Source organism: Eutrigla gurnardus (genome assembly GCF_963514095.1).
Source record: "Eutrigla gurnardus genome assembly, chromosome: 17".
Lineage (NCBI taxonomy): Eukaryota > Metazoa > Chordata > Actinopteri > Perciformes > Triglidae > Eutrigla > Eutrigla gurnardus.
Window position 1 is genome coordinate 23,003,008 of NC_139928.1, and position 22,500 is coordinate 23,025,507.

The 22,500-nt window shown below is 44.6% G+C and overlaps 1 protein-coding gene and 1 long non-coding RNA gene across 4 annotated transcripts in view; one reads left to right on the forward strand and one right to left on the reverse strand.

The window, feature by feature from the left end:
- LOC311027379 overlaps nucleotides 1–8,532 on the forward strand; it is a 58,252-nt gene extending 49,720 nt beyond the window's left edge. The window contains exons 2-5 of the long non-coding RNA XR_014598596.1: nucleotides 3,983–4,498; nucleotides 7,822–7,885; nucleotides 8,170–8,224; nucleotides 8,406–8,532. This is a non-coding gene — a long non-coding RNA (uncharacterized lncRNA). The remainder of the gene's footprint in view (nucleotides 1–3,982; nucleotides 4,499–7,821; nucleotides 7,886–8,169; nucleotides 8,225–8,405) is intronic.
- A 6,483-nt stretch (nucleotides 8,533–15,015) lies between these two features.
- Nucleotides 15,016–22,500, reverse strand: part of LOC311027367 (glutamate receptor ionotropic, kainate 5-like) — a 100,689-nt gene continuing 93,204 nt past the window's right edge. The window contains exons 13-20 of one of the 3 annotated variants that reach the window (XM_084031365.1): nucleotides 22,450–22,500; nucleotides 21,004–21,113; nucleotides 20,692–20,865; nucleotides 19,068–19,233; nucleotides 18,723–18,948; nucleotides 17,966–18,094; nucleotides 17,039–17,160; nucleotides 15,016–16,311 (exon numbers count right to left, since the gene is read on the reverse strand). The exon at nucleotides 22,450–22,500 is cut by the window's right edge and continues 63 nt beyond it. In XM_084031365.1, coding sequence (XP_083887491.1) covers nucleotides 15,565–16,311; nucleotides 17,039–17,160; nucleotides 17,966–18,094; nucleotides 18,723–18,948; nucleotides 19,068–19,233; nucleotides 20,692–20,865; nucleotides 21,004–21,113; nucleotides 22,450–22,500 — 1,725 coding nt within the window. In that variant the 3' untranslated portion in view covers nucleotides 15,016–15,564. Of the gene's footprint in view, nucleotides 16,327–16,951; nucleotides 17,161–17,965; nucleotides 18,095–18,722; nucleotides 18,949–19,067; nucleotides 19,234–20,691; nucleotides 20,866–21,003; nucleotides 21,114–22,449 lie in introns of all 3 variants that reach the window. The other 2 variants (XM_084031364.1, XM_084031363.1) reach the window with 2 other exon arrangements.

The window sequence follows — 22,500 nt, forward strand, 5'->3', positions numbered from 1 at the left end:
ATACAATAAAACTTAAATAAAGACACAGAATGAGCACTTGCAAGATAACAATAATGGACAGTAATTTCAAAATGTTTAGGGAAATAATCAGAAATTCAAATTTGACCAGACACCTACTGCTCTTCTAATTTCTACTTCTCAGATTTTACACTTTGTGCAAAGTTGTTTATGGCGTCACTGTATGATATCTGATGGCCGATTTTGTTGTCAATACGAATAAAAATAATATTGTTCGTACTGTCGTCATGCAGACATAAACAGATACCGTTGTTGTTTTTTTATCTTCTGATTTCTTTCTTTTCCTTCTTCCTTACAGGATGAACTTGACGTCAGCTCCAACTTATTATCAGAAGTATAATAAACAATGTTTTATGATTAGCAATATGACTTAAAACTAAATATTACAAAAAAGAGAAACATTTATCTTTTCCAGGGCATTTAAAGTGTTCTTGGAGGACCCCTAGTGGCCACAGGGAGCGGATCGGTACTAAACTATGACTTCTTTTGCAAGTTTTTTCTAAGTAATGTCCATTTTTTTGTCAAGCCATTACTTTTTTGTGACTTCTTTTGGACAAACTATACTATCACTTTTTTTTTTTACTTTTTTTCGACAAACTATACTATTACTTTGTTTTCGAGATATTATATTGACTCTTTTGGACATACTATACAATTTCTTTTTTCATTACTTCCTTCGTGACTTTTTTTCAACGCCCCATACTATGACTTTTTCCGACAAACTATACTATGACTTTTTTTTTTACTTTTTTCGACAAACTATACTTTGACTTTTTCTTTTTTTTTTTTTTTACTTTTTTGGTTTTCCCCATATACTATACTGTGAGTTTTTTCAACATACTATACAATAATTAATTTCTTTTTGCAAACACTGCTGTCCAAGCTGCAGGACTCAGATGAGAACCATCCCTGCACCTTCCATCAGCCTATGATGCCGCCCCACTCCCATCTATTCTCCCCCGTCTGTCAGAGAGACACTGAAAACACACTGAGAAGTACTTCTTCTCCCTCATGACGGATACATACCTCACTATTAACACACCGTAAACTGTTACATGGCTCTTTTGCATATTAAAGTTGATATTCACTGCCATATTGCACCTTATATTATTAATATTTCTCTGTTGTACCATGTTTCAAGATGCTGTTTGTATGTTTATTTGCATTAAACATTTGCACTGTTTATCTGAATAGTTTTTCTTTCCTGATTTTGTGTCGCCATGTTATTCTAGTGCATTTCTTCTTGTACGTTGTTCAGCTACACTGTGTGCCCTTATATTAATTGCCCCCTGGGGTCGAATACAGTTTTTGGAACTATATTGTATTCTTCACTTTTTTTTGGGCATAATATACGATAACCTTTTTTGTGATTTTTTTTTGACACACTATACTAGAACTTTATTGTTGACTTTTTCAACTTAGTAAAGTACGTTGAAAAAAGTCACAAAAAAGTCATAGTATAGTGTGTAAAGTATGTTGAAAAAAGTAATCAATAGTAATAAAGTAATAAAAATAGTATAGTCATAGTACAGCATGTTTGCGGTCCTGGAATGTTTTTATATTTCATAACATCTTTCAACTTCAGCACAGAAATGAGTGCATGCTAGACAGAAGAGAGTAGGTCTATGCAGCACACAGGGTCATAAGAATAAAAAGGCCACGGCCTCAGTGGCGACCTCAGTGACGACCTCAGTGGTGACCTCACCGATGACCTGCCGCTTACGGAACACAACATTGTCCGGAAAAGTTGAAACTACCAACTTTTTACGTTTTAATTGTTGACTCATATGGAGAATATTTTTTTTTACCAGCAAAAGAAACATGATTTTAAAATCCTGATAAAATAAAAAATGCAAATTTGATTCAGAATTTATAATTTTTTATTTATTCCTCACAATTTGATTTAAAAGTCATCTCACAATTTTAAGATACTTTTTGGAATGATCACATATTCAACATTTTACTTATCTCATGATTTGTAATTTTCAAAATTGGGATTAACTAGTTGATTCTTGACGGAGTAACTCACACATTGGTCCTCCTTTTTTGTGAGAGCATTTTTACATTTATACTTTTCCTTTTCTCAGCAGAAATGAGCTTCCAGAGAATCTGAGCCTTGTTTTTACCGAGAAAGGGAAGTGAACTCATCACAGGGAGTTTGTGAAGAACTCCTTCCAAACCATTCTTACTACCTTCATCTTTCTCCCCCATCACTAGAGACAGGAAGTGACCATATTTGGACTGTGGAGAAGATTTCACAAAGTTCTGTGTGACTCAGAGTCGCTCGTCCACAGTCTGATGATAATGTCTCATTCATTCTTTTTAAAAACTCATTGTGTTCATGTTAATACTACTGCGTTGCTCCTTTTTCACTTTATATTCTTTTCCGTTTTGATAAAACTCTCTTTATGAGACTCATTTTGATAAATAATCTGTCTCGAGTGAAAGCTTGTCTTTGTTCTTCCTGATAATATTGTTTATTCTTTGGTAAATAACTGGCAGAGTCTGTTGATAAAAAAACAGATTAATTGTGCCTTTTGTGAAATAGTGTGTGAATTGAACCATTAATCCTTGAATGGCAGACTGAACATATAAAATGTTGTTTGTTTCCAGGCTAAACTAATTAAATGAAGCCTTGAATAATAAATACAGCTTTACTTGGATTAAAGTGGAGTAGTTATAAAGGAAAATCCTTTGAAAACCCAGACTGAGACCCTCTCTGGTTGTATAGAAGTCTATGAGAAAATGGTCCTACTTCTCTCTGCTGGCCACCAGGGGGCGACTCCTCTCTGGTTGTATAGAAGTCTATGAGAAAATGGTCCTACTTCTCTCTGCTGGCCACCAGGGCGCGACTCCTCTCTGGTTGTATAGAAGTCTATGAGAAAATGGTCCTACTTCTCTCTGCTGGCCACCAGGGGGCGACCCCTCTCTGGTTGTATAGAAGTCTATGAGAAAATGGTCCTACTTCTCTCTGCTGGCCACCAGGGCGCGACTCCTCTCTGGTTGTATAGAAGTCTATGAGAAAATGGTCCTACTTCTCTCTGCTGGCCACCAGGGGGCGACTCCTCTCTGGTTGTATAGAAGTCTATGAGAAAATGGTCCTACTTCTCTCTGCTGGCCACCAGGGCGCGACTCCTCTCTGGTTGTATAGAAGTCTATGAGAAAATGGTCCTACTTCTCTCTGCTGGCCACCAGGGCGCGACTCCTCTCTGGTTGTATAGAAGTCTATGAGAAAATGGTCCTACTTCTCTCTGCTGGCCACCAGGGGGCGACTCCTCTCTGGTTGTATACACTGAAAAAAACGATTTTGTGGTGTAGTAATATTTACTAGGTTAACTGTCACAATTTTTATTTTCTAATTGTAAGTATCAGTGAGAACTGGAATTATTCAAGTAAATCTATATATGTCATTCATGTAATAAATAAACAGTGTGGGAAGAGTAAGTTTTACTACATATTTTCACATAATATTCAAAGGTTTCATATCATTGCACATGAACTTAGAAATATCAAGTAAGTTTTAATAGTGTTTCATGTTATGAATCCGCACATGCGCCTTGTGACCATGCTCGCCTCCAGGACGCATGCGCGTTTGACCGCGAAAACACATGAAGACAGGGGGTGCAGTCGAATAGTCTTTTTTGCTTAGGAAGGTTCCTAACTGAAGAAGTGACCCGGAAGTAAACAAGTGGCCGCCATGATAAGAGCTGTTCGAATTCTCTAAATGCAAAGGAAAGGAGCTCCAATGCTTCCTTTCAGAGCTCCTTTAGCATAGGATGCAACGGACCTTCCTATGCGATAGGAAAGGAGATTACGCCGACCCACAATTCTTTGCGAGAGCAACATTTAAAGTGCCGCACACCTCGGCCGTTCATGAAAACAAACGATATGTGCATTTACATATTTAACAATGACTTTCATGCAGACAGAGTAATTGGAATAGTGATGATAAATGTGTGGACAGTGATAATAATTTAATGATACTTTTATTTATTTCAATCATTTTACAAATGTTTGACAAAAACGAAACTAAAACCACAAATGAAAAGTAAATAAAACAACGGTCAAACAGAAAGGAGGAGCTGCTGGACCTGAAGCCGGTCAGTGAACCAGCTGTTTATAAAACCAACATGTGGAGAAGTGGACGACGCGTTTTTTGTAGTCCATTATTGTAGTTTCTCCAGCGCAGACGCACGTCAATCGCCGGTGCCGATCATCAGCTGTCAATCATCAGCGGCCGCGATATAATGACGTAGTTTAGTGAAAGTCCGGTCGGATTCTCTGAACCCCGCGGTCGACTATTCCTAAATCCTTTTGAGTTCTCCTATCGCCTTTCCTTAACCCCGTGACGTTTTACCCAGAGGTCAAGGAATAGGAGTTAGGAATAGGAGTTAGGACCTTATTTTTTGACTATTCGACTGCACCCAGGGTGACTGCGGTCAGGATTAATGGCGGCAGGAGCGGCTAAATCACCTTGAAGGTAAGTCGTTCCGGGTTTTCCTGCATATGAAAAGTTCAAATATAATATGATGATAATATAAAATGTAACATGACCCCACTTGCCATTACCATAGGCTACATGTTGTAGCGTAATTTTACTATGGTGACTAAACGCAACATCCCTGTGGACTTTGGTGGTGCACCCCCGGGGTACAACAGTCGGACCTTGCTGTTCCGATAATATAGCCTAATACATCCATGTGCTGTTCCCTGAGTAAGTGCACGAGTGGTGAGCTCCACCATCGTTTTTGATAATTATCTTAAGTTTAAACCGAGTGGTTTGTTTTGTGTTTATGAAACGTGTAGCCTAGCTCCCGGACGGTCGAGCACGTTCTTTTAATGTGAAGTTGACGGTGGTTTTCATAACAATGTAGGATATAATGTGGTGGACATGTTTAGGGCTGCAACGAGTGGCATATTTAACTATCCGAAGGTTCGGGGTCACTACTCGAGTAGTACTGGAGTAAGTTACTCCTTTGTCGACTGGGGGCACTTGTTAACCGTCGCATCCAGTGTTTGCCATTAGGCCTCGCCTGCCTCTCTCTCTCCCTCCAGCTGGCGTAACGTTAAACACAGGCACATGGACGGGTCGCGTAGCAACGGTAATTCTTCTGCCCCTCTGTGTGTGTGTGTGTGTGTGTGTGTGTGTGACGGTGTGTGTGACGGTGTGTGAGAGCACGGAGCGCGCCCCGACCCCCGACACCGCTGCTTAGTCTGCCCCAGCCCAGGGCAGCTGTGGCTACAAACGTAGTTTACCATCACCGGTGTGAATGAATAATGGTTACTGTGCGCGCTTTGGATATCGGGTACGACCGAAAAGCGCTATATAAATGTAATCTACTGTCCGACCGAGAGAGAGAGAGACAGATACCCCTTTTCCACCAACGCGAACCATAGTTCAAGAGCCGGGCCGGTGCCGTGCTGGTTCGCAGTTGGTTCAACTTGCGAACCGTCCGAGAACCTGTTTGCGTTTCCACCGGCTAGAGAGCCCAGAGAACCACGTCATTACGTCACTGTATACGTCTGAGGTTTCCCCGCAGCGCTAATTTCAAGCATAGCAGACATGTCTCTTCAGAAAAAGTGTTTATTTTGGTAAATAATACAATAACAATAAAATACACAAAACACTAAAATCACAACATGTTTTAAAGTGTAGAACAGTGTGTGATCAATAGATCAGAGTGTTTGATGTGTAGTCATCTGCAGGTTGGACCTCCGTTCAATATCGCCGATGTCCGACAGCTCTACAAACACAGAGAACAGCGGTTTAATCACAAACGTGTCCACGGCGCTGTGAACACAGATGTTATGTTACGTTGGTAGTTGGTAACGTTTAGTGAGCCAACGGCAGTCAGAAAGTGGCATGCTAACGTTGTTATTAGCAATATCACGCTAGCTGGCTAGCTAGCCGGTCAGCATACCCCTTTTCCACCAACGCGAACCATAGTTCAAGAGCCGGGCCGGTGCCGTGCTGGTTCGCAGTTGGTTCAACTTGCGAACCGTCCGAGAACCTGTTTGCGTTTCCACCGGCTAGAGAGCCCAGAGAACCACGTCATTACGTCACTGTATACGTCTGAGGTTTCCCCGCAGCGCTAATTTCAAGCATAGCAGACATGTCTCTTCAGAAAAAGTGTTTATTTTGGTAAATAATACAATAACAATAAAATACACAAAATACTAAAATCACAACATTTTTTAAAGTGTAGAACAGTGTGTGATCAATAGATCAGAGTGTTTGATGTTTAGTCATCTGCAGGTTGGACCTCTGTTCAATATCACCGATGTCCGACAGCTCTACAAACACAAACCAGAGAACAGCGGTTTAATCACAAACGTGTCCACGGCGCTGTGAACACAGATGTTATGTTACGTTGGTAGTTGGTAACGTTTAGTGAGCCAACGGCAGTCAGAAAGTGGCATGCTAACTTTGTTGTTAGCAATATCACGCTAGCTGGCTAGCTAGCCGGTCAGCTTACATTACCCGAGGAAGCAAAGCCACTAGTTGCTGCTGTTACGAACGTAATCACTAGCTTGGTAAACTAAACAGAAATGTGTCGTTGGTTAGCAACGAGGTGAAACATTTTAAAAGTGAAACTAGTGGTTAGAGTGCAAGCCATTTTCCCATGTAAACATATATGCAGACGACACCGGTTCAAATCCCGCCTGGAGGTCCTTTGCTGCATGTCACGTCCCCATCTCTCTCACATGCTACCTCTCTGTCCACTGCTAAATAAAAACTTCTCTACGCTGGAAGAATATCTTAAATCTTTTTTTAGAAAAAAGTCATACATGTCGAAAATTCACGAAAAAGTCAGTCAAAATAAATTCTTGAAATATTCATAAAAAATATTAAAAAGTCATAAAAATCGCTCATATCGCTTGTCGCATCAAGTCTGAGTGTAGTGAGTCCAAAACAAGCATAAAAAGACATGGTCAAATTTTTCGTGGGAAAAAAAAGTAATATATAGCATGTCGAGAAAAAAAAGTGAAAAATCGACAAAATTCATAAAATGTTGTAAAAATGATTTAAAAGCCGTAACATATGCTTGTGTATCGCGTGTCAATCAAAGTCTGGGTGAAGTGAGTCCAAATAAGCCATAAAAAGGGTTGTTCACGGCTGGCAGGTGGCCTACCTGAGGAAGCAAAGCCACTAGTTGCTGCTGTTACGAACGTAATCACTAGCTTGGTAAACTAAACAGAAATGTGTCGTTGGTTAGCAACGAGGTTAAACATTTTAAAAGTGAAACTTACCGGGAACAGTAACGTTAGTAAAACTGCGCAGCGGCGTATTTTCCCCCGTTGCCTCGAGCGTTAACCCCGCCCCCAGCCCCTAACGTAAGCCGGGCCCAGTTCCAGCCCAGCAAGGAGTTGGGGCCGCTCGGGAACCAGTTTTCCAGGCCGAGAGCCGGCTCTTTGTCTGTGGAAACAGGAAGAACTGGTTCGCGATTGGGCACCGGCTCCGAACCGGCCCTCAAAATGCCTCGGTGGAAAAGGAGAGCGAGCGAGCCCCGGTCTGACGGTGCGTTCAAAGACGCTCCGTCACAGTGTGTGTGTGCGCACCTATCTCTCTCGTGCCCATGGAGCTATAGACTGACAAATAGGCCTATATAAACACATGCCTGGCATCACCAGTCTTTAAAAGCTATTGGTGCAGTGAGTGTGGTTGTTGTGGCCTCATAGTGTGACAATAAGTGTGCATATTATATTCAGAACGACATGGGTTTGACAATGGTACAGTTTATTTTGGTTACATGATTCTGTAGTTTTAATGTCTTATCTTGTCTATGTTTTTTTGTCCTTCAGCCCAAACCACCGACTTTCTGCTGTTGACACAGTGCCCTCTCAAGCAGCAACTACAGCAAGCAAAGTAAAATATAATTTAAAAAAATGTGTAGTGCTTTGCACTTAATAAGTTGAAAGAGAACATATACTATTCCAAATTAAAATGAAGCAGAATATGTTTTAAATTTTGAAGTTATGTGCTGCGCAGCATAAAATGTAATGGATACAAAAGTTGAAAGGACAATCTAATGTTGTATATATTCTAGTGATATTAATATAGCCCAATAAATGCTGCTTCTCCATTGTCCTTGGTATTCAAGTAACTTTGAGTATGATGCATTAATCATTTGATTTCTTTGTATTTTACAGCCTCCACCGGGAAAGTTCTTCTGCCGCAGTATTTGATTTGAACGGCTAATGTAAGGTAAATCTAAAACCCTCGGTACCTATCATTATTAGTTTTAAGTTGACTTTTATACTGATATGAAAATCTAGTTCTAATCAGGTTTGATTTATTTCTGTGTGTATTTTCCAGATTCCAATCATTTAAATCAGAAATTAAGCTCTACTATGCACCTGAACATGGATCCACATATATTTTACAGAGTATCAGCAGAGAGGCAGCTCAAGAGGACCAGGCTGAGCAAGTCCTGAGGATCTGTGTCTACCACACAGGAGAAGAAGATGAAGGTGCATCCGACGCTGATGTGTCGATTGTGGTTGAAGGGACTGAGGTACTTGACAACTGTGGAAGTGTTGCAAAGGCCTGTCTCCTGCTGATGGGCATTGTTTATGCCATGAACTTGAGTTACCCACCAAAAATGAAGTACACTTTTGAAGTGTTCCAGAAGCTTCTTCTAGAGCTTGATGTCCTTAAGCTGTCCCCAAAGATCCTGTCTCTGCGAAACAAGCTTATAGCTTGAGTGCACATGTTTGACCCAAGAGTTGTCCTTTCAAAGAGGGAACCAAAAGAAAAAAACGGCACATTTGTTCATGTGTCTATGTTCTCGTTTTAATGATGTTATTTTTATTTCAACTTGTTGCACTTTATGAATGTGTGCTGTCTTCGGGTCGAGGAAGAAGGGGAGGAATAGAGAAAAGGAAGGAAGGGAAGTTAGATCAGCATTTTCAAGGTAAACCAGAGGTTCTCAACTGTTGGATTGTGGGGCCATTTTCAAAGGGTCACAGATGTGAGTGTTGTATTGTTTACAAACCTTTTAAAACATGTTTTATTGAAAAACATATTTTTTCATAGAAAAAGAAATGTGTTGAATTAACAGCTGCCTCATTTTTAAAGTCATTGTTTCAATACACAAAAACATTAAGAACAAATTTAGGCAATTTAAACTGCAGAAAATATGTAAAATGCTGTGTAAATGTTACTTACATATAGTCCATAAATAAAACTTAAAAAGGTATTTAAAATTACCTTGAAAGGCCATTGATTTTTAGGTGAGATTTTTCAGTTTGCAGCAGTCAGAGTCTGAGTAAAACTTACAAAGAAGGAGAGAGTAAAATTCAATGTCCATATTAATAATAATCAGTAAATTACCTGAGGTTTGCTAGTAAAAGTAACTTGTATCCTGCAAGTAAGGTTTACTTGATGATCGTCCTTTTAGAATTTACTTACAATTTCTAAGTGCAAAAACTTTCCTAGGTTTTCCTAAATAAAACTCCAAATTTTTTTCAGTGTAGAAGTCTATGAGAAAATGGTCCTACTTCTCTCTGCTGGCCACCAGGGGGCGACTCCTCTCTGGTTGTATAGAAGTCTATGAGAAAATGGTCCTACTTCTCTCTGCTGGCCACCAGGGGGCGACTCCTCTCTGGTTGTATAGAAGTCTATGAGAAAATGGTCCTACTTTTCTCTGCTGGCCACCAGGGGGCGACTCCTCTCTGGTTGTATAGAAGTCTATGAGAAAATGGTCCTACTTCTCTCTGCTGGCCACCAGGGGGCGACTCCTCTCTGGTTGTATAGAAGTCTATGAGAAAATGGTCCTACTTCTCTCTGCTGGCCACCAGGGGGCGACTCCTCTCTGGTTGTATAGAAGTCTATGAGAAAATGGTCCTACTTCTCTCTTGATGTATTATCTCAGTAAACATTGTAAACATGAGTTTATGGTCTCAATCTCTAGTTTCAAGTCTTCTTCAATCCAGCATGATGTTCATTTAGTACATTATGAGTCTCTTTGCAGCTGTTTTACACGTCTTTCTAGTTGTTATGTTTGTATATAATTCTTCATGATGCTCGGTCACTCACCTTTTTTTAAATTCTTTCAGTCATGAAATCATCAAACCGTTTCTCTTCTCAGCATATCCAGTTGCCGTCGTCAGCGGTTTGATTTTCCCAGCAGCCCTTGCATCACTGAGAGGAAGAACACGCAAACAAAACCCCACATTTATGAGAATAAGGTTGAAAATGGAAAACGAAGAATGATATAATGTCACATACTTACGTGGCTTCCCAGAATGCTCAGCAGAAACATCTTCATGACTTCACCGCACTTACAGATTAATACAAACTCATATATTAATATATATGAATATATATATATATATATATACAAAGAACCTGCCGACAAAATGATTAAAACTTTTCAAACTAAATGTAGTAGCGAGCTACAGAAAGTATTTTTCTTCATTTTTGAAAAAAAATGCGGCTTTGTCCTAAAAAAAAAATCAAAGGAGCTGGGGGGGGCTGTGTTCAGTAAACCATCCACATGTTGATCAAACACACATCGGCAAGAATGTTGCGATCATCAATGACATAAAACGCTGGCGTTACGTCGAAGCCTGTAGTCCGATGTTTGAAATCTCTGCTTTGATCTTGAACGTTCTCTCAGATGATTTTATCCCAAAAAAGTGAGTTGAATCAAACAACTGACTACTGACTCAGAACCTTTCCGAGTCAGTAATGGGGTGAGACAGGGTGGTATACTGTCCCCGTTCCTTTTCAATGTATATATGGATGACTTGCCACAGCAACTGAATGTATGTAATACAGGGTGTATGGTTGGCTCTATGTTAATTAATCATCTTATGTATGCGGACGATTTAGTAATTTTTTGCCTATATAGTGCTGGCTTACAACAGTTATTGAAAATGTGTTCACAATACGGCCTCGACTTTGACATCAAATACAATGTAACTAAGAGCAACATTATGATTGTCAGAGGTAAAGGTGATAGGAAATGAGTTTTCCCTGAATTCTTTTTATCTGGTTCTGTTCTTAAAGAATGTAATGAAGTGAAATATCTTGGTCATCATATTGTAAACGATATGTCTGATGATAGAGACATAAACAGACAGTGTCGGAGGCTTTACTTGCAGGCCAACATGCTTCCAACATGAAGTTCAGTATGTGCACTAGTAATGTCAAGGTAGCGTTATTTAGAGCTTACTGTACTCCCCTGTATACTGCACACCTGTGGAGCGTTTACAGTAAAAAAAACATGCAGAGACTAAATGTGGCCTACAACGATGGCATGAGGATACTTTTAAAGCTACCCCGATGGTGCAGTGCCAGTGAGATGTTTGTTAATGTTGGAGTGCCAAACTGCTCTGCTGTAATACGCAATCTTATGTATAAATGTATGTGCAGGCTATTAGCCTCTAGAAATGATATCATTTTGTTTCTGTGTGATGGTGAGAAGAGCTCATTAAGGTTCTCCTCAAGACTGTGGAGCCACTGGTGCTCCAGTCTGTATGTGAGGGCTGATGTCTGTCCCTCTGGGACCGTATCTGGTTGATATTGATGGCTATGTTTGTGATCGATGTTTGTTTTACATTAACTGTTGCCATGTTTTTATTGTCTGTCTTTTATGTATTTCTAGTCCCTATGGACCTCTGATTGTGTCCTTAATAAAGTCTTATTATTATTATTATTAAATAGAACTACGAGAACAAAGGAGAGGAAAAATGAAAAGAAAACAAGAAAAGGCTAAAAAGTATCAAATTAAAAATTAAAAAAGTACAAAAACAACAAACACAACCGAAGGTAAAAACAAATAAGAATTAAAAAGAAAGACAAACAATTGAGCCTCAAGTAAAAAAGTGACATAATGTTATGTATTTTCTCTTGGTGCAGCTATGCTAGCAGTTTCCCCCTGCTCCCAGTCTTTATGCTAAGCTAGGCTAACTGTGTGGTGCTATCTGTGGAATGAGCTCAGCGTCCTTCGGGAGGCGCCATCTTCCATCAGCATCACAAACATGACGAGTTGTTCACACTTTTATCTCCTCAACACTTTCCCACCGGGAACGACCTGAACCAGGACGACTCCTATCAGCAGACGCTCTTCTAATGATACTAATAATGATCATAATAATGATCATAATGATGATAATAATGATAGATGACGAGTGTCATCTTGAGCGTAACTCATGCAGCTTATGTGACTGTTAATGCTAAAGGAGAAGACGACATCAGTTGTTCAAAAAACAACAAAATTGTAATTATATATTATTATACCGTATACAACATATTCTATTCATTTATATTGACATGACATAATTTATTACAGTTATGGAGAGTTTTATCAAACCAAACACTAAGTCTGATTAGTATTTTGTATAATAGTATGTTAATAAACTGAACTTCACGCTCAGGTATCTCTGTGTTGTGCTGTTTGTTGTCTGGCCTGCAGCGCCCTCTGCTGGCTGAACGATGGCATTACATCAGATCGTCAGTCTGACTGCATCTCTTGGTTTGAATCTTGAATAACACTTTTAGATGATTTCATGTAACTAAAATAAATAAATGGACGACTTAACGTGAGTCTGGTCAAGACAACAAACGCAGCTAAAGTTTAAATAAACACAAATAAAATGCTTAAACACAAATATAAGAGTAGCCTAAAAACCAAGACACCATGAAGAGAAGAGTTGCATCGAGATTAATGCAATAATAACAAACGAGGCACTAAAATAAAAACAAACGACATGCTGTCACAAAATAACTAACATGACAAAACAAATTTAAAACATACACAAACTCAATAAAATATCTCAATAAATATGTAAAATGTCTAAATAAAAAACAAAACCAAACAAACAAAGTGAAATAAATGAATAAAAAAACTAAAAGTAAAAATAAAAACAAATGCAAAATAACCTGACTTTAAAACATAAAAATAAAACAACAAAATAATTAAACAAAAGAAACAAATGGACCAACTAACACGATAATAAAACTAAATAAAACAGTTCATTAACATTTGTTCTTAAATGATAGTAACAGACCAGCTGCATGTTGATTCTGGAATAAAGACTGAAAAATAAACTTTGACTTTGTGACGTCGGACCCTCCGGAGCACCTGAACCTGAACGTGTGACTGTTAAAGAAAAGGTCAAAGGTCGGCTGCATGTTTGGTACAATGACTGTTTTTTTTATTCCAAACGTGTGTCTATATATTGAACATCAGAGGGCTGATCCCCTACAGTCACCTCACACGTCAATATCAATAATCATGAGAACAATAGAATCATCAGAATAATATCCGTCTGTCGTCTCTGAGCTCTGCTGGTACAAATCTGGAGGAGGACAAAGAAAACAGCAACAACATGATGGCGGGATTCATTCGTTATTATCACACACACACACATTCACACAGACACACACACACACACACACACACACACACACACACTTACAGTCACGTTTTTACGTCAACATTCCTGTGCGTTTTTTCTCATTTTCATAAACAATGTCCTCTCCTCGGATGCTGCTGGCACAGTTTCTATGCAAAAAACAAAAACAAACAGAAACTACAGGCACTGATCCGAAATAAAACTTTGATTAAAAAAAAAATTGATTTGTTTTTTGGCTCCTGTTGGTGTTCGTACCCTGCAGGCAGGCGACTGTAAAGCAATCACATGTGGAACAACATCACCACCTTTGGGCTGTTGGAGAGGTGACCTTTGACCTCTGACACCCCAGAGATCGAGCAAAACCGTCATGACATCAATGTAAAAAGAGCTCAAGGACTCAAAGTCACCATGAAAAGAAAGCGGAGAAATAAAACTTGGGAAGGGAATTGCAATTATTTCGTTTTTTTTTTGTTGTTGTTGTTTTTTTTGCAATTTGCCGTCCGAGTCCTCCGGATGTCTTTAATACTCACCCAGAACACGAAGTCCCGAAGAGCTCCACGCTGCGTTTAGGGACTGAAGGAAAATGATTGGATCGTTTTCTAAAAAGCAACTCCATACAAACTGTAACAGCATTGAATTGCTCACCACTGAAATACCAAGTCATTTAGGATGATGGACTTTTAATCGGCACCAGTTTGCGAATCGGAAGATGAATTTCAACGATGAAAAACCCTGAATAACGTTTGTATGGTCTCTTGCGGTTAGCATGAGCTAACTGAAAGATCCATCAAAAACAGTGAAGTCCAGCTACCCGGTTAAAGTAATGTAGACTAAGCCCGGCAGTTCATGAGGTGCAACTGTAGCATGGAGTTAGCATGCTAGCTAGCTAACCGCTAAACGAGAGAATCAGTCATTAACTCCGATTCACCAGATTTTGTGATGCTAACACAGGGTTACTCTTTCATATCTGTTGGACCCGACATTTAGCCGATTGGCTTCATCGTTCAACAGAAATCGGGAAACTAATTGTGTCGGATGTGTTTCAGGCCGAGCTTTTTTAGCTTCATGCGAATTCTTAGGACTTTTACTTTGAAAAATGAGAGCACTGTGTTTCCTTGTTGTGGCAGCAGTGAACAGTTCAAATGGTTCAAACTTCAGGAATAGTTCAACATGTTGTCTTCTTTCTTTCTTCGAGTGACTTTATCGGATGGATTTCAGCCTCAAATGCCTTTTGAACCCTTTTAGATGACATCATTCTGGCACCTATTTAGCAATATCCATCCATCAAACTGAAACTTTTACAGTTTCCTCTGTAGTTCCGGGTCAGGCTTCATTCTTAGCTCCGCCCACTTGTAAGCGGTCCAATAAAATGCGAGGGATTTGGCTTAAAACATATTCTCAGAAAGAAAGCTAAATTCCCCAAAATGTTGAACTATTCCTTTAAAAACAGGATCTTAAATTGTTTATGTCATAGTCTCCAGTACTAGTTTCTGATTGGCTGACACCTCCAAACGAACAGCAAGCCGACTCGACGCAGCTTCGTACACTTCAGGTGAGTATTGATCCGCATCCGTCGACTGGCTTGGTGGACCGCCGGTGGACCCGCGGCTTGGTGGACCGCTGGTGGACCCGCGGCTTGGTGGACCGCCGGTTTGGTGGACCCCCGGTTTGGTGGACCCCCGGCTTGGTGGACCCGCGGCGCCAGGCAGTCCGGCAAAAACACAGCAACAGGCTTTTTTACGAGCTCCGTCCTCCGGAGACGTCCAGATGATCGACGGATCTGTACAGCTGCCCTGCTACGTGTGTGTGTGTGTGTGTGTGTCGGCCTCCTTCTATACAAACACCTGGTTCAGTATTCAAACAGTAAGAGACTCCTCCCACTTGGCACAGAGCACGATGATTGGCGGACTGAATTTTTGGGGGAGGGGCAACAAACAAGCCACCCAGAACGGAGACGTCCATCTTCCTGTTTGTCCGTCCTTTGTTCCCCAAAATGTTTGGTTTGGTCCTCCCTGCAGAGGTCAGAGTGGTTTAATCCGTCCCCCCTAATGGGAAACGTATTGGTATGATCCTCACGGGTCAAAATGGTCTCATCCATCCGCCCACGCTGATTGGCCAGTTTGGACTGATGTCGTTTGGTATAAAACCATGACCTCTGACCCCTCCGATGGCGGCCCCAGCTCAGTTGTGCCCCGCGAGTAAGTCTGTCGGAGGGCGTGTCGGCGTCTTGGGCGGAGGCAGCGGTCGGGGCGGCGGCGGCGGTTTGGCGTTGGCCTGCAGTGGACTCCCCCTCCCCCCGTCGCTGTCGGCTCGGTCCGACGGGATCGGCGGCGGCGGCGGGGGGAGGCGGGGCAGCGACATGGAGCCGTGGTGGTAGTGGAGGTGGTGGTGGTGGGGGTTGTGGCGCAAGTGGTGACCCGGCGCCACGGCAGGGGGTGGGTTCCGGGAGCAGGAGGAGGCGGAGGACGAGGAGGAGGGGGGCGGCGGGGGAGGGGTGAGCGTGGCCGGTCTCAGGCCCTGGATCCGCCGGCACTCCTGGCAGATCCGCACGTGGCTGCAGCCCTGCAGGAAGCTCCGCAGCGGGGCGGGCGGAGCCACCAGGGACGATACCGGCGGCGGCGGAGGAGGCGGGCCGGCGGTGGGGTTGGCGCCCAGCGGGTCCTCCAGGAGCCTCTGCGGGCCCGGGCCCAGATCGGGGAGTCCTCCCAGACCTCCCCCTAGCCCGCCGGTCAGCGAGCCGCCGCCGCTGTAGAGTTTGCCGTTGCTGAGACGCATCTCGCGGACCAGGCGGATGGGCCGCGGCGTGGCGAGGGCCAGGCGGGATGGGTGGCGCAGGACGCCGCCCGCCGCGCTGCTCAGAGGCCGGCGGCGTCGAGAACGAGAGCTCTTCTTACAGGAAACGGCGTTTCGAAACTCTGTCAGCATCTCCTGACAAACAGAGACCTGAGAGTGAGAGGAAGACACAAACGTCTTTTATTCCTATCAACAATCATGAAAAGAACATTTTACTTCCATGTCGGGTCAAAATGACTCTACTTCTATTTATGAGCTGATGTCACTGCTCACAGCTGGACCGGACCAGGATCAGAATGGCAACTTTATTAGTATATAGTCCTCAATCTGGTCCTCTATGTAGGACACACATACACACACACACACACACACACAGGTACACACACAGGTACACACACACACACACACACACACACAGGTACACACACAGGTACACACACACACACACACACACAGAGGTACACACAGGTACACACACACAGGTACACACACAGGTACACAAACACACACACAGAGGTACACACACAGGTACACACACAGGTACACAAACACACACACACAGGTACACCCACACACAGGTACACACACACACACACACACACACACACAGGTACACACACACACACACACACACACACACACACACACACAGGTACACACACACACACACACACAGGTACACACACACACACACACACACACACACACAGGTACACACACACACACAGGTACACACACAGGTACACACACACACACACACAGGCGGGGGACCTACTGAGGAGTGTGAGCTGAGGTGGAGGCCGGGGGCGGGGCAGGAGGAGGAGGACGAGGGAGGAAGAGGAGGATGATGATGAGCGTTTACCTCGTCCGTCTCGGCGCTGCGCCGCGTCGACCAAACAAACTCCATGATGGCCACGAAGACGGCGATGATGAGGCCGCAGATCAGGACCACGAAGATCCCCCCGATGTTCTCCATGCCGAGCCCTGAAGCACCGCCATGACAAACGCATTACTGACACAAACGTACACGGATCATCCTCTGGGGAGCATGAATGTCTGAAACACAAACCCTCCAGTCGTGAAGATATAATATTAATATCAATCTGCTGATGTATCAATAATGTAAACGTTCAGGTCGCGGACGACAAAAATATGGACTTTGATTTACATTTTCATGATCCCCAAAGGGGGCTGCACGGTGGTGTAGTGGGTAGCACTCTCGCCTCACAGCAAGAGGGTCCTGGGTTTGATTCCCGGGTCGGCCCGGGTTCCTTCTGTGTGGAGTTTGCATGTTCTCCCCGTGTAAGCGTGGGTTCTCTCCGGGTTCTCCGGCTTCCTCCCACAGTCCAAAGACATGCAGGATGGGGATAGGTTGATTGGTGACTCTAAATGTCCCGTAGGTGTGAATGTGAGCATGAATGGTTGTTTGTCTCTACATGTCGGCCCTGCGATAGACTGGCGTCCTGTCCAGGTGTACCCTGCCTTCACCCAATGACAGCTGGGATTGGCTCCAGCCCCCCCGTGACCCTAAAATACAGGATAAGCGGTAGAAAATGGATGGATGGATGATCCCCAAAGGATGAACCCCCCCTACCCCGACTTTCCCTCTAGCGCCACCAGCAGGTTTTATCCGGTGAAATATCTCAACAGCTATTGGAAGGATTGTGATGAAATGTGGTTCAGACGTTCATGTTCCCCAGAGGATGATTTTAGTAAAAATCTGTGGCGACCCCTAACCTTCCCCCACCAGCCCCGGCTGTACGTTAGCATGCTAATCCCTGACACCCACCTTTGGCTCGGTGGTCCTCCTCCTTGGGACACTGCCCCCCCTCCCACCAGCGTCTCTTCAGGATCTCCAGCCGGTTGCTCTCCTGCAGCTGCAGGATCCCCAGAGTGATCTCGTCCCTGTACGGCGAGCCTGAAGACAACATTCAGGGTCATTCAGGGGAAAAAGCTAACAAGCTACACCGCGTTTCTCCGCGAGACGAGGCCGAGACCTTGAATCCTGTTTTTGCACCTGAGGTTTGCGTCCTCCGATATCGGAGAGAATCTAGGCGTCTCTGACGGGATTCTTGCTTGCTAGGTGATTGCTTATAAATCTGAACGTGATCACGTCCATTTATCCAACATGGAGCCTGTTTACGACTAACAGCAGCTGATGAGGAACCTTCTGATGAAGTATCAGATAAAATTCAAAGAATTTAGTTATTGTAATAATGCTTTTTCTTTTATGTCACATTTCCACTATTAAGCTGACAAATAACTACAATACCACCTTAAATCAATTATAACGTGACTCCCTACGATCAGAGTTGATCCGGCGATGACGAAAAATGGAAAACAATGAATAAACAAATGACCCCGCCGGACTTCCCTAACCCTAACCCTGAATCAAATAATTTTAGTTGCCAAAACCTTATCGACTTGTTCGTTAACGTTGTGTTAAACTGCGACCGTTTGGTTTCCGTGTGTCAAAAAACACCTGAAACTCTGCTGCTCCGTCTCGAATCAAGTAGCTGTTGATGCATTTTTGTTTTGGGTCTCACCCAGCGGCATGCCGATGCCGTATCCTTTGGTGTCCAGCAGACCTCCGATCTGCGTCAGGTTGCAGTTGAGGCTGCGGTAGTACTCGTTCATGGTGCTCTCCATCAGGAAGGCGTACTTGGAGTTGAGGACGCGGGCGATGCCCTCCTCGGTGCTCTTCACGAACACGCTGGGCTGCTTGGAATTCATGTAGTTCCACATCCGCTGGTACGTCTGGTACCGCGAGTTCTGGGGGGAGACGGGTGGGGGAGACGGGTGGAGCTGTCTCTCAGTGCCAAACATATTTTTTTGTGGTGGAAACGTGGATTAAAATCTGGACTCAAACTGAACCCAGGACCTGGTCTCACCATGAAGAAGGTCATGGTGGACCCCCCGTGGATGGTGCCGTACTGGATGTTGGTCTGGTCGGCCAGATCGTCCGGAGACTCGATGGGGACCTCCATCCTCTGGACGGTCAGGAAGGCCGCCAGGTTGGCCGTGTAGGACGAGATGATGATGAGGGTGAACGCCCACCTGAGGGGACGAAGAGGAAGGACGCCGTCAACCTTCACCCGAAGAAACTTCAAAAATCATTATTATTAGAAATCATTTCATCTGCTCTCGTTACATTCATCACTTATGAAGGAGGACACGAGGATGGAAGGATGGAGGACATGAGAGGACAGAGGACACGAGAGAAGGAGATGAGAGGAGGAGCCCAAACGAGGACGGACAATGATGTCATCATTCTGACACCAGAGACACGTTCCCATCTGTTCACCTTCAGCTGGTCGAAGGACGGACGACAGCGAACAACGTCCACAGAGGACGTTGTGATGCGTTCAGGCTCCACAGTTTTGAGGTGGAAATGATAACGTTATCATGATGCTTTTGGTGAGAAACGTGAAGGAGATGTTTTCACATGATTAGTCTTAGTTTTTAGAGGGAATAAAAGGCAGTTCAGACGTGTGTGGGCGTGTTCACATGTGTGGGCGTGTTCACATGTGTGGGCGTGTTCAGACATATGTGGGCGTGTTCAGACATGTGTGGGCGTGGTCAGTAATGTGTGGGCGTGTTCAGACATGTGTGGGCGTGTTCAGACATGTGTGGGCGTGTTCAGACATGTGTGGGCTTGTTCAGACATGTGTGGGCGTGTTCAGACATGTGTGGGCGTGTTCAGACATGTGTGGGCGTGGTCAGTAATGTGTGGGCGTGTTCAGACATGTGTGGGCGTGTTCAGACATGTGTGGGCGTGTTCAGACATGTGTGGGCGTGTTCACATGTGTGGGCGTGTTCAGACATATATGGGCGTGTTCAGACATGTGTGGGCGTGGTCAGTAATGTGTGGGCGTGTTCAGACATGTGTGGGCGTGTTCAGACATGTGTGGGCGTGTTCAGACATGTGTGGGCTTGTTCAGACATGTGTGGGCGTGTTCAGACATGTGTGGGCGTGTTCAGACATGTGTGGGCGTGGTCAGTAATGTGTGGGCGTGTTCAGACATGTGTGGGCGTGTTCAGACATGTGTGGGCGTGTTCACATGTGTGGGCGTGTTCAGACATATGTGGGCGTGTTCAGACATGTGTGGGCGTGGTCAGTAATGTGTGGGCGTGTTCAGACATGTGTGGGCGTGTTCAGACATGTGTGGGCGTGTTCAGACATGTGTGGGCTTGTTCAGACATGTGTGGGCGTGTTCAGACATGTGTGGGCGTGTTCAGACATGTGTGGGCGTGGTCAGTAATGTGTGGGCGTGTTCAGACATGTGTGGGCGTGTTCAGACATGTGTGGGCTTGTTCAGACATGTGTGGGCGTGTTCAGACATGTGTGGGCGTGTTCAGACATGTGTGGGCGTGTTCACATGTGTGGGCGTGGCCAGTAATGTGTGGGCGTGTTCACGTGTGTGGGCGTGGTCAGTAATTTGTGGGCGTGTTCAGACATTGTGGGTGTGGTCAGACATGCAGCGGTGGCACTGGGTGCAGGTGAGCGGTACGAACCAGACGCCGCTGACGCAGCGGGTGGAGAGCGCCCGCGGCATGATCTCGGAGCCCTGCTGCATGAAGCCACCCACGGGGAACCACAGACTGTTGCCCAGCGTGTACTGGTTCTCCAGGACGTCCCGGCGCTCCCGCAGACACGGGTGAGGGTTGTACCACTCGTAGGGGCTCAGCCTGCAGACACCAGGCACCTCGTTAGACTCCACAGTTCAATTAAAGACGAGCAGCAGCTTCCACACGCACACACACACACACACACACACACACACACACACACACACACACACACACACACAGGGACAGGTGTGTTACCTGGCGGCAAGGAAGAGGACGCAGCTGACAGCGAGGTAGGCCAGCAGCATGAAGAGCCAGACCGCCGGAGAGAACGGATCCAGGAAGGAGAAGTAACCCGGTTTGCGGCCCTGAAACAGAAACAGCAGGTCAGATCCCGTTACCACTCGTCCCTGATCCAGCATCCACACCCGCCCTCCTGACGCCACGTTGAGGACGTGATGCCGTCAAGTCAGAGATGGACGACAGGAAGCTCTGACACACAGGTGGACAAACGTCTCACTGGCAGGGACTGAAGTGGACGTTTCACTGCCACAGCCAGAGAACCAGACCAGAGCTGCATTCACTGGATCCAAACACACACACCGATATCATCTGAGGGGACCGAAAAGCAGCAAGGAGTCCAGACGGGTCTTACAGTCACCCAGAGAGATTCACTGATGATCATCAGGTCAGAGAAGAGAGTGTGACTTTGTGTAGTTAACGAGGACTGGTTTTAGTTAACGAGGACTGGTTAACCACCGCCGCAGACGACCACCGCAGACGACCGTGATGAAGGCCATCGGCTCGCTTCTCTTCTTGGTCCATTTTGGCTCATAAACTCTCTCTCTCCCTACAGCAGAAATAAATTTGCAGCGTTGACCACCAGGGGGCAGGAGCGCTGACAAACACCAGGCTCTCCACTAATGTGAATGTGAAACAGGAAGTCAGACCTCAGAACGCTTGGGGAACTTCGTCTTTACAGAGAAACAAACAGAGTGATTGTTTGGGATTTCATCATATTCTCGTTATTTGTCACCTTTAGGTGCTCGAACACACAACAAGATATTTATTCACCGACGCCGAGACCCGTGAGAAAGTTAACCTCCGGTAAAGATACACTTTCCCTCCAGAAACACAAATAAAACGTCTTCTGTGAGAAACACGAGAAAGGCCTCGCCGACCGGCTCGCCCTCATCTCCACCCGAGAGTCTGTCAGACTCCGGTTCAGATTCCAGTCAGGATCCCAGTCCTCCTCGAGGCTGGACTCTATGATCCTGTCCCTGAATCAGATCCCTGAATCAGATCCCCCGCTGCAGGGCCCCGACCTGGTGCTCAGCGTTGATCTGCTGCCTCCCTCCCCTCCCATCCTCACCTTCCCTCCCTTCTTCCTCAAATTGGTTTTCCAGCTTCCTGATTTGATATTCCTCCGCATGTTTACCAGGTCGGTTCTGGTTTTCGGGGAACAAGCTCACGCTGATCGTACAAATGTTTAATGCGACTTTCTGCTCGTCTCTAGGATGATTAGCTGCGTTTTAAGCGGGATAGGTCACCATGGTAACCCCTCCAGGGCAGGTAAACCCAAAGCCTGCCGACAGTCCTGTTTCTGACCAATCAGATCGCTGGAGGACCGGCCCTGAGAGCCGATGAGCAGCAGACCGAGGAGATCTTTAACAGTCAGAAGGAGACGGAATAAACCAAACTCACCAGATGAACCCGGTAGAGGATGCTGATCCCCAGAGTCATGAAGGGTTTGGA